The sequence below is a fragment of the Vespa mandarinia genome, chromosome 1 (genome assembly GCF_050613455.1).
Source record: "Vespa mandarinia isolate Hongniang chromosome 1, ASM5061345v1, whole genome shotgun sequence".
In the NCBI taxonomy this organism is placed as follows: Eukaryota; Metazoa; Arthropoda; class Insecta; order Hymenoptera; family Vespidae; genus Vespa; species Vespa mandarinia.
Window position 1 is genome coordinate 17,741,072 of NC_140810.1, and position 25,977 is coordinate 17,767,048.

The window sequence follows — 25,977 nt, forward strand, 5'->3', positions numbered from 1 at the left end:
ATATATATATATATAAATAGGTAGCTGAAAGTGTCGCTGACACTCTTGCACGCGCCGACGGACGTGAAATACGTTTGGAAGAAGAATCAACTTTGGCGTTGGCATTGCTATTGCCAGAGGATGGTTACAGTTGTGAGGTAATAAGAGGTGTACCACCGGGATTGGTTGAATTTCTATCACCCTTGCAGCAAGAAGGTTTCTGTCGAATGGCACCTCAACCTACTAGTAGTGGTTACTGGACTATATATATGATAGATCATCATACGAACGTATGCATCCTCATTTATTTATTATCATCTTGTTATCCGTGTATGTCGCATAATCATATAAAGAAGATTTTTATTCATAGCTTCGTAGTCCAAGTGCAATGAGTAATAGATCAGGTGGCTATACTGGGCACGTTGGACAGAATCAAGGTCAACCAGAAATACATATCATAAAATTACATAAGTCGACCAATGGTATGGGTTTGAGTATTGTTGCTGCTAAGGTATTGATAAATTTATACGATTAATAAGGCTTATTAAAATTGCCCAATATATTTCAATTATGAAAATGTATTATTACACAGGGTGCTGGTCAAGATAGATTAGGCATTTATATCAAAAGTGTTGTTGCCGGTGGTGCAGCAGACGCGGTAAATATTTAATTTATCGATCTACTTCTTTAAGCCTTTAAAAAAGTCATATCGGATCTCTAATGTTTTTTTTTTTTTTTACATCATGTTTTTAGGACGGAAGACTAGCTGCTGGTGATCAATTACTTAAAGTAGACGGACAGAGTTTAGTAGGAATAACGCAAGAAAAGTTAGTTAAAAATCATATTTAATTTCTAACATCAATATTATTTCTTTAATTTTACTTTATCCTTTATTTTATTATATATCAGAGCTGCTGAGTATCTAGTTCGTACGGGACCAACGGTGACGCTAGAAGTTGCTAAACAAGGCGCGATATATCATGGACTTGCTACTTTATTATCTCAACCGTCTCCTATAATGACAAGGGGTACGTATTTATTTAATAATCTATTGATTAATTCGAAGGTTACGGTGCGTCCAAACAACTACGTCGTACGATATCTATGATCTAATAATGTAAAAATAAATGATTAAAAATCCTTTATATATATATATATATATAAAATATCTACCCTACAATGTAAAAAAAATCAACAATCGCTTTGCTTATGTTCTTCTCAAAAGCTTGACTAACGCTTAACTAACCTATTGTTTGGAGCAGCACATAAGGCCAGGCCAAAGTCAGAACACATAAAAAATCCCGCTAGACCTCCGGAAGTGTCCGTGCCACCATCTACGTCACACTCGATGGGCAATCTCTTGTCCGTACCATTGCAGGGTGCTACTTCTCAAGAACACTATGTTGGCTGGGACGTAGAACAATCCACATTACCAGGTGCGACAGCTTCACAACTTCCCAAAACGAACTTGTATCTTAACGAATATGAGCGTCGCTCTCTCAGTCCTTCGCCCTCTTATCCATTAACGCAGAATCCGGATCAATGGCGTAATAATTTCGTCAAGACGCGATTGACATCTGTTTATCCGGTTAGAGATGTCGCCGACAGGTTTAACGAAGAACGAATGCCACCGGGAAATTGGCATACTTTATCAACGATTCCTATTATTCAAGAATCGGAAGGAATACAATTATCTATACCTTGTAGTATTCCAAGACAGTGTCCTCACGAAATAAAAAATAGTTTCGAGTTCCCTGATACTATTCTACCAGCAACGTGTGAACATCGAGATGAGAGTATGTCCGGGTTAACTTTTAAAGAAATTGATAATAAAGAAGATCATACGATTAAGGATCATTGGATTTGTCCTTTACACGGGGATAATTATGTGAAAAGAATCGATACGATTCCTAAGGTTTGTACGTCGTCAATTCCGTTCGGTGAGAAATGTTTCGACTCTATTCCTTATATCGATCAGACTGATGACAATTATCCGGATGCTTACGAAGAATCTGAAGATAACGATGAATGTAAGAATAGAGAGGAGGAGGAGGAGGAGGAGGAGGAAGAAGAAGAGGAGGAACATAGCGTTTTGTCTAGTGATGCTCGGCAAGACGAGCCAGATAATCAAAAGTCTTTTAACGATTTATTTTCTTTCTCTGCCGGATGTAAAGGTACTCATACCCATGAATTGGGAGCACGTGTAGAAATATCTGGCATCATATCGAAAAAACAATGCACGGTTTGTCAATGTTCCTTAAACTCGAGAAAAAGTACGGAGAGTCAAACGAGCCATGCCGATGATTCTCCGAAACTCAGTTTATCGTCGAAAAAATTATCGTCTAACGAAATTGAAAGTAACAGCGATAACGACGAGGAAAATTATTCCAATGTTTTTACGGATACCACCGATCAAAACGATGAACAGGAATTAAGTACCTCCGAATTAATTTCGAAAGACGATGAAATAATAACTCCCGAATTAATTCTTGATTTGAGCGGAATGAACGACGACGCGGTTTCCAGTGACACGTCTAGTACAGGAAAATTTTGGAAATCGCCCGACGAGGTACGTTTAGGTTGTGGAAGAGTAGCTACCTTGGCTAAACATTTTTCAGCGTTAGGTGACGACGGATTGATCAAAATGAGTTCTATGAAATTGACACGTTCCAGACAATTCGCGTCTGAGCCAGATATTACGTCACCGAGAAATTCAACGACCGAAATACGGGAATCGGCGAATTGTAAAATGTTCAAATCTGAGTCCGACTTGTGTTACGAGGACAAGAGTACGCAGATGTCGCCTGAAAGACAATATAACGTTTATATGCATAACACCAACTTGATTACGGAAGATACAAATAATGATGATAAAAACGTGACGATTAAAAGTAAAAAAAAAAAATTGTCATTGGAAGAGCAACGACATATAATAGAACAAATCAAAGAATTTTCTAATCTTGACAATGCCAATGCACCTTTGTGTTTACCCCAAGAAAATCAAATTGCCGATTCCTTAGAGAATTCAAAGGGATCCAGTAAATCGTTGAATAATAAATCAATAATTAGCGTTACTGAATCAGAATTGTTGGTAACATCGAAAAAATCTCGAAATTCGTCGTTAACGTCGTCCTCGTCTAACGCAGAATCTCTAAATAACAATTTGTCTCAGAAATCAGAAACGAAACGTAAAAAACATAATGTTTGCAAGCTAGCAAGATGTTGTTCTCTCAAAGAGTTATCATCTTCCGACGGAATGAAACACGATGGAATTAATTTGACTCCTGCTCTTAGAAAATATTTCGTTTTCCCAGCACGTTCTAACAGAGTGGTTTCAGCGCCAGATATCTCGAAGAAAGCTACCGCTATGCTCTATCTACGTTTAATAAAACATCATCACGATAATGACGGTAATTTTACGGTTCATGGTACCTTGTCGATTGGAAAGAAGGAAGAAGAAAAAAAAAAGAGATCTTTAGCAAGCCCGAATGATGGCCTAAATTCTAATTCATCTCTTTCACGATCGTCAAAGTTATCATTCAGTTGGGAAAATTTGCAAAGTGAGAAAAGTGATATAAATGATAAAAAATGTCAAACGCCGTTATTAAATGGGCATCGATTGTCGAAGAGTCATCAAGAGATTCATAAAAAAAATATTACATCTCAAGATGACGATAGACAAACGTCGAGGAAACTTATGTGTCGTAGTTGTTGTTCTATGAGCGGAAGCTCGTCTTTTAAAAAAAAAATATCAAAAGATGATTTTCGTGTAATCGGCGATACAACGACGATAGACATTGAAGGTAATTTCTATCTTGGCCGTACGTGCAAAACAAAATCTAAATCGTCACGTTCGATCGGCCATAATTCCTTTAATATCGTCGAAAAATCTAAAAGTGACCCGGACATCTCGCAATCTAAATCAACGTCTAGATCCAGAAAGGAGAAACGAGATATTCACGTATTTCCATCGTTGGAAATCGGTTCCGCTTCGCGTAAGCAGGCACAAATTACATCGTTCATAGGATTTATGTTGTCTTCCGTTTCGATACAATTATTGCACCTTTCTGTCTCTCCCCCCTTCCCCCTCCCCCTGTTCCCCGTGGTTTTACGTTGAAGACCGACAAATTGCTTTTAATGATTAATTTTTTCTTTCCTTTTTTTAATCTCTGTGATCGATTGCAAATAATACACCAAATTCGTATAACTTATTCTGTTTCTTCCATCTTTCTTTTTTTTTGTTTTCTTTTTTTTATATATTTATATATTTTTATTAATATTTAATTATTTTAGGTTTTATGATTATGAATTTATTTTGATTAATATTATTCGTCGTCCAGCAACAATAAAATGCGTTCGCTTTTCATAATGCATCTGCATTCTGTCATGTATATTGCATAATGCAACATGCGTCGTACATTCTAAAGGCACTTGCATGAAAATCAAAGAAATTAGAATCTCTTGTTCTCACTATTTAGGATTAGTTCTATAATTATCATCGTTTGAGTCTGTTGTTATGCTATGGAACGTGCTCTTCTGAATCAAATCGTTTATACAAAGTGCTTTTATCTAAAAACCATTTTCCATTTACTAACGAGTCATGCTCATACATAAATACATACATGTACGTATATATGTATATGTATATGTATATATGTATATGTATATATGTATATATATATATGTATATACTCACATGTATATACTCACATGTATATGTGAACATGTTTTGTGATATGAAGCATGTCATACTTATTTCATTATATAAATAATAATATTTATCAAATGGTACAGTATGATATGTAACAATAAGTATAAACATAATGATACAATTAAATAAAAACAAAAATATGTTTTATAGTCGCATGTATAATATAGATGCATGTAAATTTATATTATTATATCATGTGTGCCACGAGCAAAATGTGCTATGCTATTGTGTTAATTCGTAATAATGTTTTGTTTGTGCATCTTGTGCTATCGCAGGGCCTCGCCGCATGAGCGAACGTGATCTTTCATCTAGACTTGGACGTGAAACGATTCCCCAACAAATTCATAGCAGCAAGTCCGTCCCAGCTTTGCACAGTAAGTAATACCTGATATGGTTCTACAAAAAGTTTGGCATAAAATTTCTTTTAAAAATTATTCGAAATTATATTAAAAGAAAAAACGATTGTGTAATTCAACGTTCGATTATTTAAAATTTAATCGAAAAGCGTGATGTTTGGAACGATCCTATCGATTATCTTTACTTGTTTGGAAATCCCTTTTACTCGGTCTAAACTATCAGTGCTTTTTGTTCTTTTGTGATAGAACCAATTCAGGAAAGTGTGTGTGTCATTTGCATAATCGCTCTGAGTCATAACATTTGGCTTTTATCTCTCTACACTATTTCATATTGCGCTTATCACATTTACATGTTAAAAAAGCATCGGACAACATAGAGACAAGTGTTATCAATCATTTGTATTAATTTAAACGAACATGAAAAGATTCGAACGGGTTGTAATCTAATACGAATCCAACTTTTCACTTGTTGATACATTTTTATTCTGAGATTAATTCGAAAGAATGTGATATAGATATGGGGGCCGAAGGGAAACAACAACATGAAATCTTCAATCCGGGTTATAGTAGAGCATCATCGAGTAATAGTGTTACACCACCGGTCCAACCATCTCCGATGCCTGCTATGAACGGAGCTTCATGCCTACGCTCTAGGTAAAATGATCATCATAAATTTCTTTCTGATACGTTTGTCGGCATAGTATACACGTAAAATTGTCATTGGTTTTTTTTTTTTTTAGATCGAGCCATAATTTGCACGATCCAACGAGAATTGGGGCATTACCTCCGACTGGTTTGGTTAGCAGGCAACAATCCTCGCCAAACTTAAATCCAAATCAACCTCATGGATCTTTCCAAAATAGTTTACAAAATAACGAAGCCGAAAGATTCTATCAAAACTTGAGCGTTTATAGAAATCAAGATTCTACAGGGAAACAACAGCAGCCAAGTTTATCGCAGCAACACATGGAGGAGAGGTATAAATTCCAATAACATTTCTGGCCTGGCTTCTGAATAAATAATTAATCCATTGAATGAGACGAATCCCTCGTAATCTCGTCAAAATTCGATGCTTCATATCAGTTTATTTTAGGAATACGTTACACACGCAACGAAGCTCAAGAGGATCACAAAATTCTTTGAATCGGCCGCCTGCGCAAGAATTGAATCAGGGAAGAGATAGACCGATATCTGCTCATATTCCTCAAACCCAACAACAAAGTTATTCCGGTAACCAAATGCAACATCAAAACGTGGTTCCTCCTAGATCGCAATCCTCGCGAGATATAATACGTCAGGAAGCTAAGCTTCAAGAAATGCAGGAAGAAGTTAGAAGACGTGAATTACGCGGTGGTGCACCGATGATCAATCAATATAGACCAAATACATATAGTATGAGACCGGCAAATGCTAATCAAACGGCTGGTATTGTACCTGCCCGTGCTCTCGTTTCAAGACCATTGGGTTCTACACCTAATTTAGCAACAACGTCAGCAACGAGACAACAAATGGGACCAACATATGGTCATCCTGATGCTGCTTATTCCCAGTATGGTCAATGTAACAAACATCCGACTGCTGGTATGAGTCAGTATGGGCTAACATCCAAAGGAAAGACAGAACCAACTCGTCATATACCAACTATTGAATCTGGAAAGGAATCTCTCGCGGTTCAAGATTCTACTAGATCGCATTATGACCATAATCGTCAATATATGACTTCTCAGAATGGATCACATTATACTCATGGACCACCTGATCTACGAAATGATCAGTATTCAAATGACAATACTACTATAATTCAAGATAACGTCGAAGGAAATTCTTTTAATACCGCTGAAGTACCACCAGCAAGACCTGCTCTTCCTGAAGATGGGTATAGGGAAAGTCCACCACCTCCACCACCTAATACATTAACTCATCCGTTGTATAATAATCAAGCAGATTCGAGGTATTTTACCATTTAATGTTATTTATTTAGTTGATGTAAAGCAAACCTTATTTAAAAATTATATATAATAATATTCGATGGTTTAGGTATACCGCAAGTATGCAAGACCCACCAAGAGGTGGTTATTATCCGGCAAGTGGAACAGGGACAATGCAACAACCTCGACAATATCAATATAGTGCTAGTAATCCTTGGCAACGTGAAGAACGTGAAAAGGTATTTTAAAAAATTTTATATAAAAAACGGTATCACACGGTTATCCAATTCAATTATTATAGGAACAAGCTCGAAGAAGAGAAGCAGCTAGACAATGGCGTGATCAGCAAATTGCGGAGTTAAGTGCTTTACCTCACCGAACTCCTCAACAAGATGAACAGCTACGTGCTCTTCAATTGGAACGAGATTTCCAAAAAAGAGCAGAAGAAGCTGCCAATCAACAGGATGACGACGACGAGTGTAATGACATTGATACTGAAAGTATACCACAGCCTCAAGGTTTATTGAGTGTAGCTAATTCTCAAGAAAGAACGAACACAGCAAGTCAGCAACATACGTTGTCGAGGGCAAACGTAAATAATCAATCGATAAGAGGTACACCGCCTACATCGCAAACTGTTAATAGTCCACTCTCTCCAAATGCTGCTGGAAATTCGTGCCTAGTACAAAATGATAATTCCGGTTTAATGTATTTACAACAACAACAACAACAACCACCACCACAACAACAGCAACAACAACCACCACCACAACAGCAGCAACAACAACAACAGCCACCACAACAACAACAATCACAACAGCATACTAATCAATCTCAAAGTAATACAGTACAGTTATCTAGCTCGTCAAATTATAGTTCGTCCTTGTCTCATATTGGAAATATTCAAAAAACATATACAACTCAAAATAATGAAGAAAGAGAAACACAACAGCGTCGAATAGAAGAAATCAGAAGGAAAGAATTCGACGAGAATCAAAGACAAAGAGAAGAAGAAAATAGGCATCAACAACAACAACAACAACACCAACACCAGCAGCAACAACAACAGCAACAACAACAACAACATATTCAGCAATTATACAAACAACAACAACAACATATGCAACATTATAGGAATCAACAAGCATTGCATCCAAATATGCTAAGATTAGATAATTTAGTTATCAATGGGCCTAACACGTCGCCGTGTAAGTAAAATGTACACACCCATACACACGATTTATTTTTATCTGCTTTGACTAAACAAGAAATTTGATTATTTTTTTTTGTATTTAGCTTTACAAAATGGAAATACCGATGCACCTCCACCACCAGAACGTGGATCTAGTTACGCGGTGATGTCTCAACAAAGTGCACTTAGGTCGAACAGTTCGACCTCTTCAAATATTGCCTTAACACCTCTAACATCTTCGACGATTAAGAGGGTTTCTTTTCACGATCCAAACGCAAACAATGAAACAACACCACGCAATGTCATATCTGGAAATTTAAATACTTCGTCCTCGATGGGCATGGTCACTATTAGAGAAGACCCTAATGTAAGATCTCTTATTTCCTAAATTAATCAAAGATAAGGTCGCATATGTATTTATAAAGAGATATTACGCGAGTTTGATGTCGTTTTTAAAAATCGTATCAATAAAAAACAAAGAATATTGTAGATTCGTTTTTACAAAGGATATAAAAATTACAGAACAACATAGGTGTGAACAAATTTGCAAACAATCGATCTCACTTTGATTTGATTTTTGGCACTCAAAATATGGCTTATGCACCAAACGAGAGCAAAACAAAGAAAGAAAAAAAAAGAGCACATATTTAAATAATATTATGACACGTAAAATTACACGTATTATGGACATGAATTAATTGATTAAAGCTTTGGCAATATACACAAGAATTATTGTAACTTATATATATATATATATATATAGATCCTGCTTAACGTCTAAAAATTATTGTACACGATATAACGCAAGATATATTTATTCATTAAATATGCATATATATTCTCTCGTAATGCAAACCTATTGGCAGATGTCAACGTAAGGTATACATACATATATAACACTATTACGCTGTGATTTGCCATAAAAATTACATATATATATACATATATCGTTCGCAGTTTTGCATGGAATACACTTTTCAAATTATATACCAGTAATACATTCGCGCAATCATCATTTTGTAAGTTAACGCTTTTAATATATTTCAACTCATTGTAAATTTATCTATCTATATATTCAATGTTATATATCTCATTCGCTGCTATTTTACATGTATGTGCTAAAATTTTTCATGTTTGCAATATAGCTTATTGATGATACAAAATTTTGCGCATTTGCCAAGTAATATTTGTATATGCATTGTTAACGTTTGATAATGTAACAAGAAATATTTTATCTATTTAAAGTGATAATTTATATATTTATATATATATATATATATCTCTCTTTCTCTATTTTGTTCTCAGAATTTTATCAATGATGCTGAAAATCTATTAGCGTCTCCAAAATCTCCGGAAGGTCCTGGCGTTCCATTTGTTAGCGCCACACCTGGTGTTATCGGTGCACAAGAAGTATACAAGTTAGTTTTGCAAAAATTCAATTTTGTCGTACTTTACAAAAAATATATCGATTTTAAACATTCAATTTTTTTTTTTTTTTTTTTTTAGAGATCCACGACAGAAACGTCTCGCTGAAAAACAAAAACAACAAAATTTGCAAATGGGCGCGGTACCCGAGAAGCTAAGTTTCAAAGAGAAAATGAAGATGTTTGCCATGGAAACAGGAGAGGATGGTACGCCACGAGACAAAGTGAAAATATCACGAGCCCAACGTGAAATTGATAACATCGGTGGCCCTCTTAGTCCTAATAACAATACCACGAAAGGCTAAGTGTAACGCAATTTCGTCCTATATATTCTTTAACAAATTATTTACGGAAGTGTATACTACATAATTTGTAGTTATGATCAAGCTTCGTTTCTTGATCATGAATCATCAACTAACAGAAGAGCCATTCTATATATCTCTTTATAAAGCTTATATATACTTATTAAAAAAAAAAAAAAAAAAGAAAAGAAAACGAGGGAACATAGAAAAAAAAAGAACAATAGTTTCATCTCGACATTTTAAGGGATGCCTTAATTCTAAAAAAGATTATATCATAATATCGTTATCGTATTTTTCGTCTCTGTTAGACGTATATATATATATATATAAAATTCTTAAATATTCAATGATTTAAGAGTTTAAAAGAAATCAAATGATAGAAATTATACAGAGTGTTAGTCAAAAGTTCTTGGGTGATTATGAAAATCGATTTTTTTTTTTCGACAATTTTTTTAACAATATTTGTTCTTTTTTTATTATAAAACTACGAACATAGCTTTTAAAATGACACAAATCTAAATTGCAAGTCTAAAAAAAATCTCAACAAAGGATAATTTAGTTTTTAAAATCACTTAGAAACTTTCAACTCTACCTTGTATATATATATATATATATATATATATATATATATATATATATATATATATTTGAGATAGAAGTTGATTACTTTATGAAATATATAATTATCGGGATCAAGTTTTAAATGAAAATAATATAATATTATCCATGTTGATCGTCGAAAGAGAATAATAGAATTTGGCAGCCATATTTTAAAGTCTTGAAATTATACGTCGACGATAATATCCTACATTTGTTAATGCCGTCTCTTCGGTGGACCAACTTAATTCTAATATTTTATGATGATGTAGTGTTTAAGGTGTAGCTTTTGAAAATATATACAGGAAAAACAAAAGAAAGAAAGATAGAAAAAAACTCATTAAAGAGTAAAATTCTTGGTCGGTGACATTTCAATGAACCAATCAGAATGTACCTCACACGATTGTATATAGGCTGAACATAGCCGTCCGTTGCTTCTATTGTTTGATATTTATATTTATATACATTTGTATGTTTGTTGTGTGCGTGTATGTGTGTGTGCGTATGTGTGCGTGCGTGCGTGCATAGAAAAATAACGCGAAATATCAACTACATCATATTATATTTCTTCTTTTTCTTCTTTTTCATTAAACTACAGCATAGCAATTTTAATGTGTGAGTACTGTACAAAATACACAAAGAAAAGCGCGCGTACATAGCTTTAATAAAGCAAATTATATAGGTAGTCGTAATAATACTCTATATAAGAACCGAATATGCTTGTACAATATTTATATATATATATATATATATATATATATATATATATATATATATATTTATAAGAGCTTATGAGATCGTAAAGAAAACAGAAAAAACGAGATAAATGTTATGAAAATGTTCATGCGTTAGAGGGGTCGTTCACCCAATTCTTAGGTGATGGCAAGCAAAATACGCATAGATGGTTTTTAAATATATTATACAAGAGAGTTACAGAACAACATTAAAATATCTGAATAATAATCAATAGAAATGTGAATTATATTGTCTAAAATGTAGAAATTTATAAAAAAAAAAAAAAAAAAAAAAAAAATTGCAAGTAACTCATATATTATATATATATATATACATACACACACATATCTGTGTACAGGCATCAAAAGTTCTTAAAAGATTTTGAAGAAATCGTATAGCTTAGTATTGTAGAGAATTACAATACAATAATCTTTATAATGTGAGAAGACAGTGTGTGTACGGTTATTCAACATATCTGTGAACATTCATAAAGTTTATTAATTTTCAAACAAATATTATTTCATTACTTTTTATAAATTAACTATTGTTTTATTAATTTTATTTATATATTCATTATATATAAACAAATGTATATTTGATTTGAGTAGAGATTTATGTACCGAAGGGAATGTAAAAATGACTTTAATTATTGCATTATATAAAAATAACGTAAAATTATTTACGTTTCATTTTGAATGTCCACAGAATTGAGAGATCATCGAATCACTACTGTAACGAAATATAAGTATCGTGGAAGAGTCACTTTTTAATAAAAAGTTTCCTGCAAACTTTAGTTTGATAAATCTTACAAAACAAAACACATAGCAATATTAGTAGTTAAAAGAAAGAGAGAAAAAAAAACGCGTTAATAATGACTGTTAATCTGGCAAGCAACGACCGGTCGAGTCGAACATACATACTTGCTAGTATATAATATTCCTTGTATTTGAACAATTGTTTCTCAAAATATGAATTCACGTAATTACGTACGACGTTGTATTTGTCTACGTATATATATATGCTATGTATTCTTGTACCTTTGGAATCTTTAAAGAGAACATACAAAATCAACGCTCTCTTGTTCTGATATATTCAAATATATTATATATTATTAATGATAACATTATAAAAATGTTCCTATGAAATATGTATGTATATATACATATATATATATATATATATATATATATATATATATATATATATATATATATATACATATATTTTAGGACAGAACAGAAAAAGGTACTTATATAAGTGTATGTTGAAAAAAAAAATATATGACTCTATGAAAATATTCTTTGAACAAGACTTTAAAAAAAATATTCAACGAAATATATAATTCATAAATCTAATCGATTACAACGATCGTGTTAACGTTTTGAAAAGTAATTATTGTTCTGCAATTAATGCAGAATATATCGTTTGCAGTTTTCTCAAAGATGGATACGACTCTTCCGGCGTTTATTTAAGTTTGCAAAAAGTATTTTTTTATGTTTATTATTATTATTATTATTATTATTATTATTATTATTATTATTATTATTATTATTATTATTATTATTATTTTCTTTTTAGTACATTTTAGAAACTGACCGTGATATGTCGTGCAGCTCATTAAGAAATTTTCGTTAAGAAGGCAATCGAATCTATGTAATTTTATGCGTTAAGATTGTTCGATTGTAACGTCAAGAAAAATAATTAAATGTGTTTGTTTAGGATCTAGGTTTTGGCCCGTATTCCGAGCGTTAAATGTAGAAACGATATGAAATATTTTTGGAAAATAAACAAATGCTTTAGAACTGAGGAATCTGTTAGAACGCTTCGAATACGGACCTTCAGCTCTTTATACAGCCATATATCGTTAAGAGATAGTGATATATGTTCATTCTCGATCCTGTATTGCCCATGTGTCCTTAAATAATATACAAGTATATAATTAGTAGAATGATTTTTTACCTATATAAATAGTTCACATACGTTTGGTTAAAACTTTAGGCCAATGAGAGAGAGAGAGAGAGAGAGAGAGAGAGAGAGAAAAAGAAAAGTACTACGTTTATTTAGTTTAACACAGCGATTAAAATCGATGCAACGATTATCACTGTTAATTTTCATTTCAAAATTTTTCTTTTTTATATTCGACTTTTTATTCCAAATAATTCTATTAAAATAAATGGGCAATGTTTATTGACAAGTGTTTTTAGGCTGGGCAACTTGTTATTTACTACATATGATTCGCAAAAAGTGAAATTTTACAAGATTATAAAAGAAATATATTCAAGTTGTGCAACTATTTAACGAATAAAAGAAACAAATTCCCTCCTTCGCGTGCGTATAAGTAGATATATGCATGTATAAATAGTATTTGCACTTTGTATTTTGTAATAACATTTTAATTATTCAATTGCAGTGGAGTCGTAGCGTTTGATCTAATTATATATCGAGTTACGGTCACACACAACGATAATTAATAAACGTTTAACTAGCGTTATTACATTTTACCTACGTTAATGATTGCACCTTTAGAAAACGGACTATATTTTTTAATTACTGTATTATGTCAATATATTACAGAGATGATATACTATCATTGACGAAGAAATAAACGTCATATCTGCAGGCAATATGTTTATGGATTTATTTTTTTTCTTTTTTACGAATTCCTTTTTCTCCTCCTCTTTTTTTTCCTTTTTTTTTTTTTTCTTTTTTTATATAATGTAAAATACTTAACATAAAAAAGAGAAAAAAAATAGACTCATAAGAACTTAGATTAGGGCTATTCATTACCCCTACTTTTATAATAATTTATACCGACAATGAGACCAGGCGTATTTCTTAATCGAGATTTTTGAAAAGATTTTGATGAACGAGATTTCATTAAAAAAAAGAAAAGAATTATGTTATAAAATGATATTTCTTCGTGAATAGTTTATGTATAGATGAAAAGATTTTTTAAAAATTCGTTAAAGCGAGGTCCTTAGAAACTGATGGTAAAGTACAAATCTATCTTACCAACGGTTCAAAATAGATCCCTATTTTACCAACTGTATAGATACTGTTGGTAAAATAGATCCCTATTTTACCAACTGTATAGATACTGTTGGTAAAATAGGGATCTATTTTGACCATCGATGGTTAAGTAATAATTTTATATCCGACGATATGATCGAATTTTTGTAGATAGTAAAAATAGTGATACATCTGATAAAAACAAGAAACAAATCATATTGCAAATTGTATTTCTTTGAAAATAGATCAATCCAAATTATTTCTTAATTGTACAAATTTTCTTTACGAATGTGAATATGCTACGATGAAATGTGGTGAAGATCTTTAATCATAAACTGTTCATATTTTTTTTTTGTAAAGAAAATAAAATTTTTTCATAAATTTGACCAAATCATTTTCTCGTTCAAGTTTTCATCTTTAAAATAAGACATTGTTTATCAAAATCTTCCAAGAATTATAATTAGGCTCACTTTTGGCTTAAGTTATTATAAAATCGTTGATAATAAAGAGCGTTAAGATAAAAAAGTAATAGATCGTATAGTTTAAAAACAAATTATAATATAATGTTTTGTATTTTATTATACTTACAAGACATCTTTATAAGAACGAGATACTTTACATGCACGTAGTTTCAAATTACTTTCAACGCTATTCTTTACATTAACATCTGAATTAATATTATTAGGATTTATTACAACAGTCATAGATGCATTATTATCAGTTAATTGTACATGCTTTCTACGCCGAGCAAAAATAATGACTTTAGAATTTTCGGACTCTGACCCTTCTTTTTTATTATTTTTCGATGCTTTAATCTTAACAATTTCATTTTCACTATTATCTTCTTCATTTCCTTGGAGATCTTGCGTCATAGCTGCAACTTCTTGATGAACTTTTACTAATGGCTCCTGTTGATCATTTAATATAGGAACTTGATTATCATAGTTGTTATCTGACATATTATATTTATCTTTTGATATATCATTTTCTGTTTTGTGTTTCTCAATAAAAAAAACATTATCTTTAACTATATCTACATTGGAAGTATTAGAAATACTTTCTTCTTCTATTTCATCATTATATTTACAAATAATATTACTTTCTTGTCTAATTGTTTCAACAGAAATTTCTTTAATGGTTCTTGATATATCCTCAGGAAAATTTTGCATATCGCAAGTGCTATCGGCTTCTTTAGAAGCCTTCTCTAATTGTACAATTTCTTTATCACACTTTTCTTCATTGATAATATCATTTTTATCAATATCATTGTCAATACATATTAAAAGTGGTATAATATTGTTTGTAGATGTTACCATACAATCCTGTTTATTTTCAATCAAAGGAATATATTTTTCTTCTGAAGTAGTTGTTATAGCTACAATAATATCTTTGTCTTTTTCAACTTGATCAATTTTTTTTTTTTTATATTCTATATTTTTACTATTTGTTTTCTTTAAACATATACGCGTATCCACTTCGTCAGAAAATTTTGATCCATTTTCAAATTGATCAAGAGAATCTTTATGAATTTCTACATTAGAAATATCTTTTATTTCTTTTGTTTCATTATTTAGATTAGATTTAATGGGAGATACAATTTCGCCATCCTCTAAAATTTCATCGATAGTATTTGTTTTAATTGATTTGTTTGAAATATCAATTTTTTTTTTTGACAGAGATATTATACCTTTCGATTCGTTTATTTCACTTTTCTTTTTCGAAAAAATATTTTCACGTTCTTCCGAATTCTTATCATGCCTTGTAGATTTTAAATATCTCCTATCATAAATTTTATGATTTGTTCTTTCTCTACTCCTACTTCTTTCATGTGATACAGATCTAGAGACATGTGAAATTGAATATTTGCTCCCTTTATTTATTGATAAATTAAAATCTGTAGTACCATACTTTTCAGTAGATCTATTTTTATCTTTATTGCGTAAATCATAGGATCTTCTATCGGAAGATATTAAAGTATCTTCCTCTTTATCTTGAGAATTTCGTCTTCTGTCAAATCTATCTCTATAATTTCTGTATCGATCATCGTGATATTTATGCTTTCTATCAAAATATTTTGGAATAGGGGACCTACTCCGTGTATGATTATATCTATTTTTTTCATAATATAGAATACTTTCTTTGGAATAATTATTGTAATCATTGTTGAATTTTTTATAATATTCCTTTTCCTTTCTTCTGTACGAGGTACTATTTGATCTTGTACCTTTATCATATTTGTTATCATTCCAAGCATTCCTTTCAATATAAGAATTACTATTTTCTTCACAATTTAATTTGTCTGTTTTTGTACTAGATATAATACCATGATCATATTCATTAAATGCATCTTCTACAGGAAGACTATTTTTATCTGGACACAAATTTTGTTCTATATCTAATTTTCGTCGTTTGCTAAAATGTGTATCAACATTATCCAACCTTTTCTCAGAAACTTTAATATTTAAAGCTGACCTTTGTTGATTTGTCATAGAAACATCATTGTGTTTTGGAATATTAGTATTATCAATAAAATCACATACAGTTTCTTTACTCTTCAAACTCGTATCATCCACATTTAAATTTAATATACTACAGTATGAATGATTTTCTTTGTCATCGATATTAATTTTGATATTTTTTTCGTGTTTATCTTCTGATAATAAATTTGTCTTATCCTCTTCTTCCAATAACTTCCGTTTCTGTTCTGCTTCTTCTTCCATTATCCTTTTACGCAAACGTTCAGTAAAAACAGTAGTACTACCCATATAAGGTACTTGTAACTTTTTAGATTGATATCTTGTATTGCAAAATTGATCACTATAACTTTCATAATCTGACACAACTTGATCTTCATCAGGGTGATTACAATTAACAGTACTAGAGTTTTGAAAATTCATATCAGAAGAACTACTAGCAACTGAATTATATTTATCATTATTTGAATTTAAATTTTGTAAATTAGACACCGAAGTTCTTTCACTCTCAGCATATTGTTGTACATGACTATATTCATGCAGATTTTGTACAGGCAACTGCTGCATTGATTTGTCATTAATATCTTTTACGTTTCTATTGAAGTGGCCACGTCTAAATGACATATTGTCTACCCTAAAAGGCAATATATTAAAGTTAATAAAAATATAGATTAAAATATATTTACAAAAAAATACTTACTGCTTTCTAAGTTCATCTATCATCTTGTCTTTTCGCGTAATTTCGGCCTTGGCTGTTTTAAGTAAAGAAGATAAGTTAACCTCTAAGGTTTCATTAACCTTTTGAAGATTTTCTAATTTTTCCTTAAGCTCGTTAACTTCTTTCTTTAATTCCTCGCATTCATTTGAAAGAGCTTCATTATTTTTAGAAGGCTAATATAATATAACAGGAATATTTTAATATTCATAGAAATAAAAAATATATATTATAATATTTGTATTAAAAAATTCCTTACATTCTCATCATCCTTAATATCGTAATTGGACAAATCCTCATAGATATCAAAATCATTATCCATTTTTTTTTCTATATTTGATATCTTGTTACAGATTTGATATTTAATATCATTTAAATAGTAATAATACGATAATAATAACGAAACATTTTTCCCACCAAAAAAAGAGAAATTAAAAGATTCGAGATAGGATAACAGCTGATTTTGTGGCGATCAACTTCGTGAAATTGCCGCTATGCGTCGCAACATCGACAATGTTTCTCGCAATTACTCAAACATAGTGCGATGACAATATATACAAGTTCTGAAATATTCTTCACTACGTCTAGGGCAGGGTCCGTTTGTTAGCCTTACTGATGAGTCCTCATCAAACGGACCTGGGACGAAACGTGCTTTGGGGGTTGTGTTTGGTGTTAGGTTTTACAAATCCCATTGTTTTAATTAAAATAAAATCAGAGAATTTAATTATAACAACGCCCGCGCGCGGTTTTAAAAAAAAACTATACCATTCTGTCTCAATTAAAAGAGGTTTCTTCAAAGGGGGTTCTTCTTCATGGGAATTAAAACTATATATTGTTGTTTCCTTCTCTCTCTGCCCGCGCCTGCCCCCCTCTCTCTGTTAACTTGAATGGAGAGAGATGTCGTGTTGTATGTTTGTATTTGTGAGAATCGTTTTAATTAAACGATTGGAGATTATGATGATATCTTGTAGAGTTTGTTCCCCTTAGCCTCCCAGGGTGAAACAAATTTCCTCCGACCCCTCGCCGCGCTGTCGCCTCTCTTTGGCGCCCATAAATCGGTGGGATCATAACAAATGTGACCGCGCAGTTCTGTAACCCGCTCTTCTGCGCTGGGCTGTGTTCTCCGATCCCAGGCGCGTCCTCTGCGATTGTGTTGATCGAATGAGGCAAATATTATCATAATGCTCCTCTCTCAGGTTGGCCATATATAAAAATCTTCACACACACCTCTCTCCTTCCAAGCCTCTCTCTCGACTTTCAGAGTGTGCTTTACACCTACAGCGCAGTATAAAGAGAAGAGAGAGTGAGAGAGGGAAAAGAGAAAAAATCTTTCCCTTCCCCTTGTCTGTGCCACAACTTTCATTCACTTCGTCCCCCACACACACATTATTCACCTTGATATCGTGTCTAGGGCAGGGTCCCCGCTCTTATTAGCCCTACTGACGAGTCCATGAGCGGTGGACCCGGGACGAAACACACCACCATTCTTTTCTTTTTTAGCATAATTTTTTAATCTTCACTAGATACGATGTCGATATGCACATTTGTTTCACGACAAAAGTGTCCTCATAAAGTTAATTAAAAGACAGAATATTTTTTATTTTTCACAAAGCCAACTAAAATCAAAATTAAAATTTTTAAATATTGAAATTTTATATTAATAGTATATTAAATTTCTCACACGTTATCATCTTTTTCGATTTAATCGAATGTATTATTGCTTTAATATTAATTTATTCTATTCCATGTACATTAAAGATTGTTTAAATAGTTAGCAATATTATCGAAAGTATTAATTTATAAGTTCTCTTAAGTTTAAAAAGATTAGAGTTTCGATATGTACTCGTTGGAATGCAAAAGGAAACTAATTCAATAATTTTCAAAATTAATAAAAACACATATATTGCACATGGCCAAATTTCTCGCGTATTACCAATTTTTATATTGAATACATTTTATTATTTTTATTCTAGAATCATTTGTCTAGAGATTGACCGAATAAGTAACCCTAAATTCTCTGTGCGAGCATCGTGAAATGCATTTCTTTATAAGTATTTCGATGTAGATATCTCAAGAATAATCAATCCTTTTTGATTGTATAAAAGATAGTTTATTTATTTTTTGTTTATTCTCTTCATCGTTATAATATCAATATCAATAAAGATTTCAGCAATAACAATGTATATAAAAAAAAAAAAAAGAAAAAAGAAAAGAAATAAAATTATAGATACATCGCCATTAAAATATAGTTAATATTTTTATAATCTAACAGCGTTTGTAACAACGTCATATGTATATAAAATTCGTGTATTGTAAAATATGCATAGAAATATACTAGATGATAATATGAACTTATATAATGTAATATGTCAAAGATATTTCGATTGTTTGACATTAGGTTTCGTTTTAATAAGTGATACGTTGGGAACTGTCAAACTATCGCTACGTTCTTGAAAACTTATCCCAGAAGAATTGGTAGCTACCGAATTAGATTTATCGCTATTGGAATTAGAATTTTGTAATTTGGGCGTCGAGGTTCTACCTTTAAATAGAACCGCCTGTTCTGTACTTTTACTAGCTTCTTTAATAGATATAGAAGAGACATCGCTAAAATCTAATAGATCGCCAATTTTAGGATCTATGTGTTTTTTATTTGGAGAAATTATTCTTCTAGCAGTGTTCAACGGTGTTATGTCTGAATTAGACGATGAACTTAGAGCACTTGCTTCTCGTGTTTTCTTTAATGTCGTTATAGCCCAACTAAGTCCTAATTGTTTGAGTGCTGTTTCCATTTCCTCAGATGAAGCATATTTAAGTAAACTCGACGATGGTGTACTCGTAATTTCCGAAATTCCAGATAACTCGCAGAAACTATTCGAACTTGTAGAAGACACTTTACCCTTTTCGTTATCATTCCTATCAAATCTTTGATGTATCAGTTTTGTTTCTTGATCGGACGTATTGCACTGTAATTGTTTATTAACTTTTTCTTTTCCAGTATCTTCAAATGCAACTGCTTTATCTTTCATTCGACATTCCAAATTTATCTCATCTTTCGTTCTTCGCGAAAGATCACATTCTGTACCAACTTCTTGCAATTTTGAAGTAAACACTTCTCCAGGCGACTTTCTCGTAGAAGTTGAAGAAAATGATAACATTTTATTATTACCTACATGGCCTTCAATAGGTAAAGGTGCTACATGAACGGATGGTTTAACAGTAACTGAGGATTTCGTTGTTTGTACTTCCACTGATTTTTTAACTGCTGACTTTTCTGTATATGATTCGTCCGTTGCAAACGATTTAGCTGTTGAACTTTTTATATTCATATGACTTTTATTCGCTGTATCTGGCGTATCGAATTCTATTATCGTTGACAATTCATGACCCATAGATTCGATTTCCGTTCTAAAATTGAATAACATTGAATAACATTAAATAGAAAAAAAGAAAAATAGAATTTCTAAAAAATGTATATATATATATATATATATATATATATATATATATATATTAAAATTATTTTTATACCTATAATATCCACTGTGCAAGGTAACTGGTGGTTTATTTCTCCCATTCACGCGATGTCCATTTGTTAAAAAAGATGGCAATACTTTAGGTATACCAGCAAGTAGAGGCTCAAAAGTTACATCCTTTTCAGACTATAAAGTATTATCAACAATAGTTATTTAAAAATGTTCAATTTTTATTATTACATAATAATATGTATGAAAAATTGTAATTTACCTTTACATTAATATCGGTAGCTTGTACAGGAACATTATTTCCCTCGCTTTTGGGAGGACTGCTTGATGGTTTTGAACTATCAGATTTCGTAAGTAGAGATGTATCTTCATTTTCATAATTACTAATTTTTTTAAATGCAGGTATATCGTTCGATTTAGTTTTACTTTGTTCTAAAATCTCTTTTGAAAGTTCTTCAATTGTATTACTTTCTTGAATTGGAATTTTAGCCGGTGGCCAAGAATTACGTTCAGGCGTAACCGTTGTCATTGTTGCTAATGATTTATGAGGAGGCATTTTAAATCTATTCAGTTTTATATTCACTTTCTCTTCTTTTATTATTCGTGGTTTAGATTTAGTTTTACACGACGTAGACTTATCAATGTTATGTTCAACAGTTGTACTTACTGGTTGTTCAAATTTATTTTTAATTTGAGAATCTACTACTTGAATATCTGTATCTTTATTAATGGCTTCAGTTTGCATAATAGCATTCTGTGATTCATGAAGTGTTTTTGCAAGTTGACGATGTATTGCTTCTATATTTTCTACTAATCTTTGAACATTCTTCATACTGCTTTGCATTTCCGGATGTATTTTCATGAAACTAATATCATCATGAGGACTTATTACAGAAAGTTCCATACCTAAAAAAGGAAAAAGAAAAAAAAAAAAAAGAAAAGAACAAATTATATACAATTAACGCATTTAATAAAATAAAGTAGACGTATTTTATTATCAATGTGTAACATTGAGTTAGCAATATAACTTACCTCTTTGTTCACTTCGAACTTTTTCAATAAGATCGGTCAAAGAAGCTATTCTCTCGGTACACGTATTTTGAAGATCTTCATATTTCTTAAGAATTTCCGGACAATTTTTTAACGCAAAATCTTGTATATCTTCAAGTTGAACGTGTAATAATTTGCATTGAGGATTTTGACAAGAACATGATTTAGATAAAACAGGTGAATATTGGGAGTATACGCTTTGCCCAGATGATACGTCTTTTTGCCTTTCATAAATAGGTGAATCTCTATCCTTTTTGCTAAAAGATTTTATGTTATCATCTACTCCATCGCCATATCTAAGTACTTTTCCAATTTTTTCAGGATGAGGTATATTGGATGGTATCATCATAGTACGAGGAGAAGGAGTTTCTGGTGTTGATACAGGACTGATATCTCTTTTTGCTCTCTCTGTAGCACTGAGTATTGAAGAATTTAATAATTCTAAAATAGGTGTTGTATTACTTCCAATAAAAATTCGTCTTTTAGGTTCCAAAGGTGGTGGGCTAGCAAATGATGTAGAAGTATCTGAAGTATCTTTTACTTTGATTTTTTTTTTAGATTTGATCACAGGAATTTCATATGGTCCACGTATAGATGAATCTTGTGTATTTACTGACGAATACATTACAGAACTTTCTATGCTACTATCTATAGTTGGTCTTGTATCATCAGGAGGATCAACGTTGACATCCAGCCCATTCTTTTTGAAATGAATATTAATTTTTCGCGGACTATTACGACAGGAGCTTGGTAAAGATTTCGAAAATCTTTTTACAGGAGAAGAGATTTTACTTGGTGGCGCAGAATGTGATTTAGATATACCTCCTCTCGTCGGCGTTCGTTTAGATACTTTCAATGCACTTTTCTTTTTCTTCGGGGTAACTTTTACCTCTTTATTATCAATATCAATGATAACACCAGTGATCACAGAGTTATTTGAACCACTGCTACTGTCTTCTACTTCAGGAGTAATGACTCTAATTACAGGTTCAATCGGATAATGTTTAATAGGAACTTCTTTGACGGCGTTTAATTCATTGGTCGCATCGCTGTCGATTGGTTTTAATTCTACTTGAACACCTTTATCCTCAGCTATACCAGCATCTTGTAACGTTGACGTTTGTACAGCCATTTCGCATTTTTTTGATACACTCGTTTTTTTAGGTTTCTTAGAAATTTTATTATCTTCTCCGTTGGACATATTTATCAATGTTACTTCAGGAGATAGGCACGTCTGTCGATGCATTTTTTTTTGTGGCTCATCACATTTATCAGGTTCAGTCAAAGATGTTATACTTGCATGATAAATGTTATCCGGCAAGCTTGTACCAAATTCCTTCAATAACAACATTTTTTGTCTCTCAACCTTTTTTAACATGTCTAGTATCAACTCGTCGCGTGAAACCTTTCGTCCTTTATCTTTACTTTTTGGTGATTTAACCATAGATACATGATCATCAACGAAATGTGGTTCCTTCCAAGTACCTTCTGCCTTTTTATCATGATTTTCAAATTGTTTAACCGGTTCAAGAGTAATTACTCTCTCCATAAGATTTGGACAGTGACTTGCACAACAACTTTTATCAGTCATGGCTTCAAATTTTCGATTTAATTTTTTTTTCTGTTCTTTTTGTAATTCTCTCCTACGAGATTTTCTTAACTGTACGTCATTCATCTATTAAACAAATTAAATCTACTTTATCATAAAGGTTATATATCATAAAGGTTGATATATCATAAATGTTTGTACACACACACGAGATTTTTTTCTTTTTTTTTATGATATAATACTTACTGGATCACATTGAATATCACTAGCTTTTAATTTTCTTTCTTCAGACGAAAGATGATCTAAACTTTTCATAAGTGTTTGGTAGTCGGATCGTACTTTTTCACGCAAAATTGCATCATCGCCCCGTTTCTGAGAAGCAAATTTATGAGTTTCAGTCACATGAGACTCAACACTTTCAGTACGTTCTACCTCTCGAGCTGCATCTACTGCATTTGGCTGTAAAATATATATAAATATTTATATAAAAAGAAATATATATATATATATATTATGTAAAAAAAATGTTCAAATGTTAAATTTCATTATAAAGTACAAACCTCATTTCTTATATCCAATCTTTCAACTACATCAAGTGGTCTATTATAATTATTTCTTTGACGCGTAGTATGATCATACAATTGCACTTTACTATCTCTGAAGGATGTATGATGTTTTGGAGTTCTAATACAAGTTGATTGTTCGCATACATCAGAAAAATATGAGGAATCATCACTAAGCGAAGGACTCTCATTGCTCATCAAATCCGATGAATCTTGTACATAATCTCCTGGGTTATACCTTAAATATAAAAAGAATTTCCAAATAATACATTTGAAAAAATAACATTTATTGTATATTAAAATATACCTTGCTAATTTTTGTGCTTTTGCAGAAATACTTAAAATTGGCACCGTCTGACGTGGACTTTTATCATCCTGAGCAATATAATTTGTATGTACAATATTATCAGTATTTTCTGACTTTTTGTCAGGCTTAGTTGTAGTAATACATTTTTGTGATACTTCATTTTGCACGTGGATTTTTTCTCTGGGTGAAAGTTGCAACGGCGAATCGCTTTCTTGAGATTCTTCATTAACCTATAAAAAAAAAAAAAAAAAAAAAAAAAATATACGTATACATACTCATAACAACTATATATGAAGAAAGTACAATACCTTTTCAATATTCCTTGTTTTTTTCGCAGGAGATTTAGTAGAGGCAAGTCTTTTGATCTTTTTCTTTTTAGCAGATTTACTTGAATTATCATTCGTTTTATCCTGTTGTAAAGACGTTCTGTTTTCTTGACTTAAATTTCTACAAGATTCATCCTGACTCGCAATTTTTCTTGAAAGTTCAGCAACCAAGGATGATCTTTTGTTTTCCAATTCCCTAACCTGCTGCAATCTTTGTCGATGCATAGTATGTTGATCATCCTTTTACACAGGTTTTATTTAATATTTATAATGGCCTTTATGATATAAGTTATCAAGAAATTTTAATACTCTGTGTTAAAGTATAAAATTATAAGAAAATATGTTATTTACCTTTTCAACTTTTTTCAATTGTTCTAAAGCTTCTTTACCCCTTTTCAAAGCAATTTCCCTATTTCTTTCAGTTTCATCTTCTATATCAGCAATTGCTTCAGATTCTAAAATAGCATCTAAATGTGCCTGACCAATATTTTCCATATCTTCTTGATACCTTTGTTGAATTTCCATAATTTTTCTTTCATGAAAACGTTTGAGTTCAGATTTTTCATCTTTTTCTAACTTTTCTAACTCTTGTTGTGCAATATTTTTAGCCCTTTCCAAAAGTCTATTAGAAATTTCTTTAGATTGCTGTCTAACCTATAAGCAAGTATATATATATACATATATATATATACATATACATATGTAAAATATATTAAAAATATTTTCTACGAAATATTATTCATTAGAAATATAAACAATATTATAAGATGATTTATCTACAACACACCTGTTCTAGACGCAATCTTCGTCGACGGTCACGTTCATTTTTCTTAATTTGGTCTAAATCCGACAATACCACTCTTCCACGGCGTATATTTATTGGATTACCACTGACTGTGACGTTTATCGACATTTTTTTTTATGATAAACAATTGAATTTAATCATTAAATTGTTCTTAACATCGATAAATGAACGTCTGACACACTGTGACATACATAAAGACGGCGTTACTTCGTTCCCTACTCGTGTTCAACTCAAATTTAAAATGATAAAAAGCAAGTATAAACGATCATTCGCGCCTTTCGCCAATGAACGTATTCTAGTGAATGGACCAATCGTGTACAAGTTGAAACACAACACGATTGGACGAGCGAACATGTATACTTCCATTTGTTTTTTTTCTTTTTCTTTTTTAAGTAAAACCCAGTAGAACCCAGTTTGATGCAACGTTGCAACTTTTCTTAACATCTGATTGGTTATAACTACATATTTTC

At 31.6% G+C, this 25,977-nt stretch overlaps 3 protein-coding genes across 14 annotated transcripts in view; 1 reads left to right on the plus strand and 2 right to left on the minus strand.

Annotated features, from left to right (window-relative positions):
• cno (adherens junction formation factor afadin) overlaps positions 1-10,085 on the plus strand; it is a 47,709-nt gene extending 37,624 nt beyond the window's left edge. For 6 of the 11 annotated variants that reach the window (XM_035871323.2, XM_035871316.2, XM_085662311.1 and 3 more), the window contains 15 exons: positions 21-269; positions 350-490; positions 572-637; positions 733-806; positions 889-1,007; positions 1,242-1,415; positions 4,966-5,064; positions 5,562-5,700; positions 5,787-6,023; positions 6,140-6,997; positions 7,084-7,213; positions 7,276-8,182; positions 8,271-8,533; positions 9,472-9,584; positions 9,673-10,085. In XM_035871323.2, coding sequence (XP_035727216.2) covers positions 21-269; positions 350-490; positions 572-637; positions 733-806; positions 889-1,007; positions 1,242-1,415; positions 4,966-5,064; positions 5,562-5,700; positions 5,787-6,023; positions 6,140-6,997; positions 7,084-7,213; positions 7,276-8,182; positions 8,271-8,533; positions 9,472-9,584; positions 9,673-9,895 — 3,792 coding nt within the window. In that variant the 3' untranslated portion in view covers positions 9,896-10,085. Of the gene's footprint in view, positions 1-20; positions 270-349; positions 491-571; positions 638-732; positions 807-888; positions 1,008-1,241; positions 3,975-4,965; positions 5,065-5,561; positions 5,701-5,786; positions 6,024-6,139; positions 6,998-7,083; positions 7,214-7,275; positions 8,183-8,270; positions 8,534-9,032; positions 9,041-9,123; positions 9,184-9,470; positions 9,585-9,672 lie in introns of all 11 variants that reach the window. The other 5 variants (XM_085662333.1, XM_085662296.1, XM_085662321.1 and 2 more) reach the window with 5 other exon arrangements.
• A 4,726-nt stretch (positions 10,086-14,811) lies between these two features.
• On the minus strand, positions 14,812-17,882 carry FLASH (FLICE-associated huge protein). Its single transcript, XM_035871329.2, has 3 exons — positions 17,682-17,882; positions 17,408-17,598; positions 14,812-17,341 (listed from the first exon to the last, which is right to left on the minus strand). The coding sequence occupies exons 1-3, from the start codon at positions 17,742-17,744 to the stop codon at positions 14,818-14,820; spliced, it is 2,778 nt and encodes a 925-aa protein (XP_035727222.2). The 5' UTR covers positions 17,745-17,882; the 3' UTR covers positions 14,812-14,817.
• Positions 17,883-19,682: 1,800 nt separating this feature from the next.
• LOC118443769 (uncharacterized) lies at positions 19,683-25,851 on the minus strand. Of its 2 annotated transcripts, XM_035871217.2 has the most exons (10): positions 25,490-25,851; positions 25,054-25,356; positions 24,685-24,942; positions 24,377-24,606; positions 24,067-24,307; positions 23,753-23,965; positions 21,940-23,632; positions 21,170-21,813; positions 20,954-21,084; positions 19,683-20,830 (listed from the first exon to the last, which is right to left on the minus strand). In XM_035871217.2, exons 1-10 carry the CDS (start codon positions 25,613-25,615, stop codon positions 19,792-19,794), a joined length of 4,878 nt encoding a protein of 1,625 aa, XP_035727110.2. In that variant the 5' UTR covers positions 25,616-25,851; the 3' UTR covers positions 19,683-19,791. The 2 variants fall into 2 exon arrangements, with proteins under 2 accessions (XP_035727110.2, XP_035727111.2); XM_035871218.2 differs by lacking the exon at positions 25,490-25,851 and having other exon boundaries at positions 24,685-24,977; positions 25,054-25,180.
• Between the last annotated feature and the right edge of the window lie 126 nt (positions 25,852-25,977).

What these genes read in the sequence shown, in the direction of transcription:
- FLASH (XM_035871329.2), bottom strand. Translation starts at nt 17,744, where the DNA reads ATGGATAATGATTTTGATATCTATGAGGATTTGTCCAATTACGATATT. An exon ending in ATATTAAGGATGATGAGAAT is followed by an intron (nt 17,599 to 17,681) that starts GTAAGGAATTTT and finishes ATATTATATTAG; the next exon opens with CCTTCTAAAAATAATGAAGC. An exon ending in ATAGATGAACTTAGAAAGCA is followed by an intron (nt 17,342 to 17,407) that starts GTAAGTATTTTT and finishes ATTGCCTTTTAG; the next exon opens with GGTAGACAATATGTCATTTA.
- LOC118443769 (XM_035871217.2), bottom strand. Translation starts at nt 25,615, where the DNA reads ATGTCGATAAACGTCACAGTCAGTGGTAATCCAATAAATATACGCCGT. An exon ending in AATTGAAAAAAGTTGAAAAG is followed by an intron (nt 24,943 to 25,053) that starts GTAAATAACATA and finishes CCTGTGTAAAAG; the next exon opens with GATGATCAACATACTATGCA. An exon ending in AAACAAGGAATATTGAAAAG is followed by an intron (nt 24,607 to 24,684) that starts GTATTGTACTTT and finishes TTTTTTTTATAG; the next exon opens with GTTAATGAAGAATCTCAAGA.